The following is an 11,985-nucleotide window of genomic DNA, read 5'->3' as shown; positions in this document are numbered from 1 at the left end:
TTTTCTAGATTAATAATACTTTATAGATATGTTTTTATTAGTTCTTTAATTTCATCATGTTGATACTTTATCAAAAGTTTTATTAAAATTTGGTAGTTGTTTTCCTTTTTTTTATCATCTGGTAATGATGGTTGCAATATAACTCTTACTAGATAAACTTTAACTTATTTTTTTATAATTCAATGATTCTGTATTTATATATATTTTTTTTTCTACTATCACTCCTAACCCTTACACTCAGACAGTAACTTATATTTTTTCAATTATTTGTTTGTCTATTTTCTTACTATCACTGTTACCCCTAAACCTTACTCTCAGTCAGTAACTTTTTTTCGTTTTGTTTATTTTTATTTTTATTTTTTTTCTGTATTTTCTTTTTTTACTCTCATTCAAAATTGACCCTTCGTGCAAATTTGTCTTTGTACAATTTTGTCTCTCTGTACAAATTTATCTTTGTGCAATTTTGTGCCCTTGTGCAATTTTGTCTCTGTGCAATTTAGTAACCTTGTGCAATTTTGTCTACATGCAATTTTAACCTGTTCCCAGGTAATGTACTATGTACTCAATAAAATTTTAGCTTAAAATGATACAATGACACTTATTTTTTGTATTTAGTGGTGTTTTCAGGAATTTTATTGTGTTCCTTATACAAGTGTGTACTCTTTAAAGAAAATCTTAAATATAATAGATATAGATATAGACTTAATTTAGTAGCAGTGTGTATCTTATGCAGATGGGCATCTTACACATATGTGTACTTCATAAAGGGCATACCTTATTGATGTGTTTAATGAGTGATATGCACAGGTTATGATTAACTTTAGGTGAGCACCAATATCAAGCTGAAATTATAATACATTTGATGCCTTATTTAATCATAATTTTAGACTAAAAAAATTTTCTTTTTATTAATTATGGTTAATTAAGACATCAAATGTATTATATTTTCAGTTTGATATTGGTGCTCACCTAAAGTTAACCATAACCCAAGCAAATTCTTTGATTATGATTTAAATTAGGCTGTTTAGTTAGAGCCTAAATTAAATGAATATGTTTTCAGTTTGATATTGTTTTGACATCATCCTAGTTATTTACCTAATTGTTTTTTTTTATTTAAAACAAGATGTTTACTGTGTCTTTGATAAATTTTTCTAGTAATTAAATTTTTTATGCATGTTAAGATATATTGATATGCTAAGTATAACAAAAAGTTTTCTAAAAACATGGGCTTTGTATAGGGGTAGGGAGTACTTTGGTGATGTTTGCTAGACACATGAGGAGTCTTGATTTGGATGTGTTTTGGTCTAATTAAGAAGAATTGAAAAAAAAAATTAAAAAAATCCCTAAAAAATAAAACTGCACCCCAAAAAACTGATCTGGACCCCAAAAATCACATAATTTTTGATTTTTCGACTAAAATAGTAATAAAGTCACTCATATATGTCCTAGACTTATATATTATATCTTAAATGAAAGCTAATAATTATAGACATACTTTTAATAACATTTCAACTACTTTTGATATATTATGACGTCATAATTACACAAAATATGCAAAATTGTCTGTAAAATGGATTTTTTTCTATTATAAAAAGCAAATTCTTCTGCTGGTTTTACTTTAAGTTTCTATGATTTTGAATGACGAATTCTGAATTCAATCAACCAGAAAGATATTACTAAGTCATTTCAATTGTTTCTTTATAAAGATATAAAAAACTTTTAGATATTATGTTTATAAAAGCACCTGAGTAAAAGTAAAAGAATTAGACATATATTAAAAGAACTACATATAAATTTATTAAAATTAGTTGGTTAGTAATGAAGAACTGGTTGGACTCCCAACAAACAACTTGGAATCTAAAAGACACCTTGCTGGTTTTGGAAGGCGAGCAGCAGTGGCAAAGTTAAGGAACCAACGATTCACAGAACAAGGGATAAGAAATGACTGTACATTACTTATATCTGATTCTTTTCAAACTAAACATGAAAAAAAAATTAATAAAGTTGTTCAATTTCTGAATGAGATGGAGCAAAGGTGGGTAGCAGATCAAAAAAATTTAAAGCTCAAACAGATAAAGGAAAAAATTGAAAAAGGGAAAAAAAGGGATCAATATGTGCAGAAACATCTCAAACTGTGTAAAAGTTGGGGTGGGCCTGTAGTGAGCGTGGAAGAGCTGCGTTCTATTTTAAAATCTCATCCTGATCAAAATGAAGTTATTGTTCGTAATGAGTTAATTTACTTTAGAGAGTCTCACAAATCTGAAGTGTTATACAATCCAGAACTTTTTAAAGTTAGTGGTAATACTCACCAAGAAAGACTTCTAAACTTATGTGCTCTTGTTGCAGAAGATGATGAATGCCCTCAATGTTCTTTACCAACTAACACTGATGCATTATTAATTGTAGGGGGTTCTTCCCCCAATATACAGAAAGAAAAAAATGAAGATATTATGGAAGGGAATTTTTATGTCACATTAATTAGTGAAGGGTCATCAGACACATGGTATATTGCTATGTGTGAAGGTAAAAATGATGATGGGACTTATAAGATGGACCACCTCATGAGAGTTCAAGACAGAAGAAATTCGAAGTGGAAACACCCACCTAAACGTGATTTGCTAAACTTGCATTTAGATTCTATTCTTGATTGTAAAGTTGATGGGGAATGGGATGTTTCTAATGAAAGATCTATTACTTTTTCAGTGAGAAACTAAATAGATTTAATAGTAGAACAGATGTCTTTTACATTAAGTTAAAAAGTAGTTTTTATGTATTTTTATGAGTATTATGTACATATAGTCAGTTAGATTTTTATCAATCATTTGACAGTTATTTTATACTAGTACTTTTAAAAGTATCAGTCATTTTGCAGTAATCTTAAGTGTTAATACTAAATGATACAGTGCAATGTTCGTTTTATTATGCAATGTTCTTTATTTCTTTATTATACTAGTCTCTATTTATTTTGCAATCATTAATTTAATGTTTAATGCCATACAACATTATGTTGCCTATAATAAATTATAACTTTTTTGTATTTTGTTATGTTGTTGTAATGCAAATTGAATAACATTCTTAGATTATTTTTAAATACTTATAGCTAAATGAATTATGAAATCAAATATCCCATTAATATACATACAACATCACCTAAATTTTAAAGGCAAGTAAGTATATCTACAAAGTTTTATTTTAAAATATTTTGTTTTAATTAGATTAGACAACCAGCTATGCTTCTTAATTTTTCAAAACGTACCATTTTACAGATAAAATTTACATATTTTGTGTGATTATGACGTCATAATATTCCAAAAGCAGTTGAAATGTCATTAAGTGTATGCCTATAATTTTTAGCTTTAATTTAAGATATAAAATATAAGTCTAAGACGTGTATGAATGACTTTATTACTATTTAAGTCAAAAAATCAAAAATTATGTGATTTTCGGGGTCCAGATCAGTTTTTTGGGGTGCAGTTTTGTTATTTAGAAATTTTTTTAATTTTTTTTTTCAAATTCTTCTTAATGATACCAAAACACATCCAAATCAAGACTCCTCATATGGATTTTACAACATGACCAAAAAAATGTGCTGTACTCCCTACCACTACTTTGTATGGCATTAATTTTTTTTGTAGCTTGTAAACAAATCTTTTTTTTTGAATCAAGACTGACTCAAATAAAATACCCTTTTTTGACTGCCTTAGGCCAAAACGAGCTGTAGTAAATATTTTCAACAAAAAATTAAAAACCAGTAATGAAAACCTACTAGTGTTTAAAATGTTCGATCTAAAATTGAAGGTATTTTTTTATATGCTAGTGTTTGATGATCTTCGATTCTTCCCTTGTTTAAAAAACAAGCTATAAAAAATAAAGCAAGCATTAGTAACTAAATATTACTTTTAGTTTAGAAAAAAAGTAGCTAATCAGCATTATTTGTTGTAAAAACTTTTGAAATTTATTATAAATCAAACAACTACTACTCTTTAACTTCCAAATTGTTCTTTAGTTTTAAACGAATGTTTAGCTTAAATGTTTTTTTAACGAGAAACATAGCTTTGTTAATAAAAAAGTGTATTAAATACATAAAAAATGTAGGCATGTTACAAAGACTAGCTTGTAATACATCAAAAAGTTATTGACTAGAGTTCAAATATAACTTATTTCTTTAATGGGCTAATTTTCCTAAAACAAGCGGGTTTTGCTTAAGGATGAATTGTTACTTCATTCATTGTTGTATGAATGCTTAAACCTTACCACAACTTTTCAGGTAAAATAACCTTTCAACATGTTTAAAATTAGATGTACTAAGTTTAAGTTTATTTTTTAATTAAAAGCTCTCAATTCCAGCCAGTTTTAATATTTTAAACATTTTTTTAGACCGAGGGTTCGTACCAATAGCAAATATATGATAATATTTTGGGTATATGACCAAACTTTTGTAGGCATAAGGGGAAGTGAAAGTAATCTTTTTGCAAGATGACCCCTTCACAAAAAAAACATCAAGAATACAAAATTTCACTGGTGATAACCTTTGTAAAGCATACTTTTGATAAATATCAGTTTTTGGATTTAGATCACTAGCATGATAGATATTTGTGCAGTAGTGTTTTATCGGTGTAAATACGGTCAAAGAATTTCTAATATCAAACTCAATTAAAAAAAAAAAGAAATTATTAAACTAATATAAAGAAGTGCGTACGGTAGTAAATAGTAAAACGTAAACTTGTTGTATTTGACTTTGTTCTTAATAACATTACTACAATTACTTTTCAGATTAATAAACTTTTGTTGTAGACATGCTTAATTTTTATAAAACTAGTTTAAACGGTGCAGCCATTTAACTAGACTAAAATTATACATATATAATTATAAATTATGTTTATATAGTTGAAATACTAATCAAAACTATATTTGTAAAGTTATAATACAAATAAAACGAAAATACTTTAAGAAAGTAAAAGTTTACAGGTCCTGGACATGACTTTAAACTGTTCTGGTGTATGACTCAAAAACCGAAAGGTTTTTTTGTACACCAGACCCTTGGACCAAATATTTGAGCCCTTTTTCTTCGTTCAATAAACAATATATTTACAGATTGAAGTTTGTACGCTTTATTTTTGACAACAAATGTTACAACTGCTAAGCCTTTAAAACTCAAATGCAACTTATTAATCGATACTATTTAACCTAAAGATAACACTTTTTACAAATAATAGAACAATAACACAGTTTAAAAATTAGTAAAACATAGTTAATTCACACTTTTAAAACAACTTTTTATCAACAGTTACAATTAAATTACTGATAATTCTATGAGCTGAAAAGTATTTAAAGTAATTTGTTACTATACACGTGATAATACACCTTATAAATAGTATAACCTTTTTGAACATATTTAAAACTAATTTTATTTTATGGAAAGTAATTAAACTTTAGTCGTTTATTCTTTTTGTACACTATTAAATTAAAAAGATCTAAAGAACTAATGTCAAAATTTTTAGTAGTATTTAAGTAAATACAGTAAGAGCTTATTTTATTAATTTAATTTTATTTAAATACACCTGCATAAGCGTACTAGTTCTCGGTTAATACTTTAAGTAAAAGTGAATCACGAAGCTTTTAAGAATTTATATTAATTTCTTACATTGCTAAAATGATTTTTTTTATGAATTAATACACAACGTTATAGTTTATAAAAGTATATATAATACAGAATAGACTTATCTGGTTGGCTTAATTTCTTATTTGGTTACACTTTTTTACCTCTATAAATGAACATTAGTAATAAACCAATACAAACATAAATTTTGTTCTATCACTGTTTAACTATAAAATGACTGACCAAAACCAATCAGAAATTTCGAATCAAAACTTTAAGGGTGACACTAGTTTTGAAACAGTAAATGAAAATAATCGACCAGAGACGCCGGTTGAATATTTGAGACCTCCTAAAAACAACCGAAAAAATGTCGATAACGAAAAGAAGGTTAAAAAACAGCGAGGTTCGATATTCAAAATGGATTTTTCAACTCCACGAAACTCCGTAGAAATTAATGCAGATCAAAAACGTGTTGATGAGCTGTTTAAATTTATTGGCGAAGATGATAAAAGTGAAGTTGATATAAATGGAACTCTTCAATTTAGTGGCTTTAATGGTGCTGACATTTCTAGTGCTGGTGACAAAACTCCTGTAGTATATGATCGTCAAAAACGTCTGGAAAGAAAACTTATGATCGTTTTTTGGTTTATCGTTGTAACAGTGCTAATTTATTTGTTCTACAAATCATTGCTTAAATGATCTTATAGTTAACTTTGTTTATAAGTTTAATGATTGAAATTGTAATTTTTTTTTTTTGGATTTTGATGAATTTCGTTTTTTAAGGTACATAAATGTTTATTAAATTGGTTTGTATATATGTAGAAGTAAAGATACATCTTGTTTATTTGGTTTCATAAACAAACGTTAAAATTATATAATAAAGATGTATTTTGATTTAGTAAAACATTTTTTCATCTGGATTTTTAATTAAACATTATATAAAAACTTAATGTATTATATGATGCTTAATGTACAACTTTGATAATTAACATATTGTTACATCTGTATGTAAAATTTTTATTGAAACCTAAAAATAACATAAGCATTGCTTCATAATAATTTTTTTTTAATTAAATTAACTATTAAACATATTCTATATATTACCAAAAGTACCTGTAAAAGTTTAGAAGGACAAATAAAATAGATTTTTCTGTTTTGTTTTTTTCAAGCAAAATTGCATGACAAAATTTGTCGATAAAAAGCATTATTTTAACATCTGGCTTGTTAAAATATACACAAAAACATACAAAGAATAGAAATATGTTCATTCTGGCAAGTAACCAACAATTAAAGGCAGAACTGGTTTTTTATATAAAACTAACTGTAACTTATAGTGAAAATTTTCAATAAAATTTAAGTAAAAGCGCAGTTATACTTAAAAAGTAACAGCTCATACCTAAAATAAAAAATATTTTAACTTCAAATAGCTATCAAAATTATACTTTGATATTTTTCAAAGATAAATTATTAATTAACTACAGTTATACAATAAGTAAAAATTAAATTTTAAAGGTTTCTGTTTATTACATTTTTTTGCGTATTTTGAACATACTAATAGTAGTCGTAAATGATTTAAACATAGTTTTTACTACAAAATACAATACAACCAAAACTAACAATTTTTGTTAAAATTTAGATTTATTTTCTTATAACATACAAAGTAAAAAAGTGTTTAATTCATGTAGATTAAAGCTTCTTATGCAATAACTTATAGATGGATTGATTAGAAAAAAACAATAAAAACTAAGATAACCAAAAATTATTATGACTTCTCAGGAGCACGGAGTTATAAAAAATTAAGTAAAAATTTGTCAAATAAATAATTACTATAAATCAAATACTGAAAGTATTTATTGTAAATTAATAAACACTGAAAATTAATACAAATAATTGGAAAAAAGCTTTTAATGCTAAAAACGAAACGGATTGATTAATGGATTATAAAAAATGGCTACTAAAAACTATAAAAGTAGAAAGTTAATATGTTTTATGACTTTCACACAAACACAGTAGTACACAGGTTTAGTTCTAAAATAAAAAAAATTAAATATAGAAACCACTTAAAAAAAAAACCCTACAGTTATCTTAGGTAAAAATTAAAAGTTAAACATTTTTCGTTTGTATAAAATTAAAACATAGGTGGTAAACACAACTAGGTAAAATAAAAAAAATTAAAAAAAGATAGTTTTAAGAAACTTTTTAATTACACAAGACAATAATAATTGATAGTTAGTTTTTTTTTGCGTTTTTATCAAACTGTATTATAGGTAGTAAAAAAAGCTAAGTAATAAAATGAACAAGTACAAAAAATTAAAAGATAGTTATAAAAACTTTTTAATTACACAAGACATTAATAGCTGTTAGTTAAACAAAATGATATAAAACTTTTTTTTGCGTTTAACTTCTAGTGTTGACTTTTGCTTTGACTTTTTCAAACCTGAAAAAAATATATTAATCAAAATATCGAACGATTTATGATTTTAATGCTATGTTTCGTTTCATAATTATTGCATCTAGTAAATATCTTTCAAACTTAAATATAATTTTTTTTCTCAACTATTTATAGTCAGAGTCAGACATTTACTTAAAATATATTTTTATAAGATTATTCCTATTAGAAGATATCTAGGACAATAAATTCGTAAAACATTAAAAATTTGTTATAAGCTTTTTCTGTATTTAAACTTTAAATAGATTATAATAAAATTTAAGTTTTACTCAAATTTAAATAAAATAAAGCTTTAAGTGTAAATTTTAAGCCAAAAAGTTCACATAAAACTACTATTTTGAAAATTTTTTGAGGTATGAAATTTAAGTACTTTAACTAATTGGTTAATAAAGAACAAAAGCATGATCTGTTGTATAAAATATAGTTTACTATTTGATAAAAAAGTTAAAAAGTTTCTAAAAACTTTTTGTTTATTTAGTAAACTTTTATTAGAGTAGTACAAAAACAAAACATAAACAACTATAAAACTTGATTTCAAAATTTATATTAACTCATATTAAAATATAACTATTATAAAATAACTAACTTATGTTAAATCAAACAAAAAAATATATAACTAATAACAAATTTTGAAAAATATGACATAAATAGCTTATTTATTAAATTGCTGTAGAGGAGTTGATTATTTTTACATCTTATTGAAAATATAAAAACTTAAGTTTATAAACAGAATATAGAACTACCAAATAAAGTTCTATAATGAGTTAAAATCAAACCTGGATAATTTCCAAGGGGAATTGTTAACTTCAAACTTATTTTCGTGACTTTTTAATTTAATTTTTGGAAGAGGTTTTAACTTATTTGGAAATTTACAAATATGCTGCTGGTATTCGCTTCTAACTGGTACCTATAAAAATTAAAAAAAAAACTTAAACTATGTATGTTTTACATGAAAATAAATAATTAAATCATTAATTTGTTGTATAAAAATGTAACCTTAGAAAAGTTTAAAGTTTTCAAAAATTATACTACCAAAAATTTATTAGTTTTGATATTTAAAAACCAACTTCTTAATAAAAGTTTACCTTAAAGTTTACAATATATTCTTTTAATTATAATAAAAAAAACTTTTAAAGAATTGTAAAACTAACTAAATGTCTGCATAATCTTTACTTATCAATTTAAAACAGCAAAAAAATTTGACAAAATTAAACTTGTATTACAAAACTTATAAATTAAAAAATAAACTTTAAAACAACTAAAGTGGAAACATTTCCAGTTTACAAAATAATTCTTTTAAAATAAATATATAAACTCTTTATACCCCAAGCCTTTTTTAAGAGAAAATTGTCTTTTTTTTGTTTGATATTTAATACTTTGCTTACAAAGTATAGAGCACTTTAAGCTAAATGTTTTTTAAATCTAAGTTGTTATTAAAAAGATAAAAATATATACACTTTATCTTTAAAATAACTTATTATCTAAACTAAACTATCAGTTTAAAAAATATTTTGTTTTATTGTAAAAGTGTATAAAACTTAATTTACTAAAAATACTGACCTGGTTATTATTGTTGTTAACAATTTGCCCATTCTGGAGTTGAATATTCTTCAATTTTTTAAATTGTCCTCTTTCTGTATGATAACCGTTACTGAGCAATTTGGTAAAATTGTTGTCAACTATGTTATCTGGAAATTCAACTCTGAAAATGTAACATTTTTTAAAATATAATAATCAACTTTAAAATATTTAGGCTTAATCTACAATAAATAAAGCTTTAAAAAGTTACACTTGTATTTAATTTTTTTTAATAAGAATTGCTTATAGTTATAGAAATTCTTATAGAAAAGTTATAAGGTTATTTTAAGTTTTCAATAATAAACTATCAAGTATAACTGCCAATATTTAAAGATTTTTTTTTTAAATAGTATTTACTCAGAAAAAGAAGGAACATCAGTTTATAATAAAATCTTGTTCAAATAAAATTTTTATTTTAAATTGAGTGTAAAATTGTATTAAAATTAAAATCTTGAAATATTGAAACGTATATTATTCTCTTAGCATAAGTTGATATCCTCAATTACAAATACTTCTAATACAAAACAAACTATATAAGACAAAATTTACCGTTTTAAACTGCTTCTTCTTCTAGTAGTTTTTTTGGCGTCTGATCCCTGTTTTATAAAAGTCAAATGTATTTTAATAAAATTGAGGTGAAGAAAATAATTGGTTTAACAAGTTCGAATAAGTTAAAACCTACTTTATAGAGTGGATATATAAACAAATTAGAACTTTCTTGGATCAACTTACCTTAATATTGGTATGAAAGGGAAGTCTATTTCAGTTTTCTTTTAAACTATTTATAAATAAAACAACAAGAACATAATACCCAATACACTTGTAAAAATCTTTATTGAAAAAAAAAAAACACCTACCTTAATATTAGTATGAAAGGGGGGCATTTTATTCTAAACAATATAATAAAATTAACATGATAGTTTCAATTATCAGTGTAAGAAGTTTTTTAACAATTTGACTAACACAGTAGAAGTATGAAAAGTATACCTGATTTACTTTAAATAAATAAAGTTTCTAAGTAAAATATAAAAACAAATTTAAAACTTACTTTAATATTAGTATGAAAAGGTGGAATTTTGTTCTGCCCTCTCCTCTTGTTTACACCAGCTGCATTTCTGGCTTGTTTGGTTGCTTCTGTCATTGTGACGTCATCATAAGTGCTTGTTACGTCACACTTATTGGTTGTTACGTCATCACTGTGACGCATGTAGCTGGGGGCTTTCCATTTATCTTGTACTGATTCCCTATTGGTAATGTAATTATTGTTTATTAATTTTATTTTCTGATACAACTAAATGTACAAGTTTACATAAATACATCTAAATATTTGTTATGAGGCAAGTAAGAGAAGAAAATAAACAAGTGATTGAAAAGAGATGAATGGATTACAGCAAGACCAATTGTTCAAATAGAACATTTTAAATAAGTCCACGAACTAATCTACTTTATGAAAAATTGAAAAATAACTTAGATTTATCATGTTCCTCATGATCAAACCACTCAACTCTTGGGTAAGATTTTGCTTCTGAAGACTTGTTGTTCTGTATTAAAAAAACATTTATTACTTTATTAAGTATCACAACTTGGGTAAGATTTTACTTGTGATTACTTAAAAACTTTATTAAAAACTCAACTGTTAAATAACATTTTGATTCTAAATATTTTTTATTCTAAACAATTATAAACATTTCAAATGTTATTTAAAACTTTAACGTGGGTAAGATTTTTCAACTAATGATTTGTTGAGCTGTGTAAAAATATTTCATATTATTTTGTAACAATTATCTGATAGGTAAAGTTTTGCTTTTAAAGATTTGGTATTCTGCATTAAAAATATTACTCATTCATAAATAAGCTACCAGTCTTTTTATCATTTTCAATAGAAATTTTCTATTATATCACAAAAAAGTTGATCATTAGTATTTTTTTCATCACATTTGTATTATAAACATTTGACAAAACTGATTATTTCTATAAAAATAATTTAATTTTGTTCAAAAAAAAAAATTATAAACGTTATGCTTTTAAATAATGCTAGTTATTTTTAAGTGGTCTATCTCAAACTCAAGAAAATCTGTAATGAAAAAGGTATCTGTGATACGTTTTGATCTGTTTGTATATAACTGATTAAATGTAAAAAATTAAATTGAAAGTTTTTTAGTCTGAGAAAATATCTTTTAGTATATAATTGAAACTTTCAAATAATTAAAACTTAAATAATATACAAACAAAAAATTTTGGACCCCCTATAGCCTTAACAAATTATAAAATAAAATAAAAATGCAAAAAAAATTACAAATTTTTTAAAGATTTTATAATATAACTGAACAAAGGGCAAAAAATTTAGTGATTAAATTAT

The 11,985-nt window shown here is 24.5% G+C and overlaps 1 protein-coding gene across 1 annotated transcript; it reads right to left on the bottom strand.

Moving 5' to 3' along the window:
• Positions 1-7,932: 7,932 nt before the first annotated feature.
• LOC145843321 (uncharacterized) lies at positions 7,933-11,500 on the bottom strand. Its single transcript, XM_082950783.1, has 7 exons — positions 11,486-11,500; positions 11,094-11,167; positions 10,675-10,870; positions 10,176-10,222; positions 9,609-9,750; positions 8,825-8,955; positions 7,933-8,036 (listed from the first exon to the last, which is right to left on the bottom strand). The coding sequence occupies exons 1-7, from the start codon at positions 11,498-11,500 to the stop codon at positions 7,997-7,999; spliced, it is 645 nt and encodes a 214-aa protein (XP_082806909.1). The 3' UTR covers positions 7,933-7,996.
• Between the last annotated feature and the right edge of the window lie 485 nt (positions 11,501-11,985).

The sequence above is a fragment of the Thalia democratica genome, chromosome 8 (assembly GCF_965202585.1).
Source record: "Thalia democratica chromosome 8, ktThaDemo2.hap1.1, whole genome shotgun sequence".
NCBI lineage: Eukaryota > Metazoa > Chordata > Thaliacea > Salpida > Salpidae > Thalia > Thalia democratica.
This window is presented reverse-complemented; position numbering and strand designations above follow the sequence as displayed.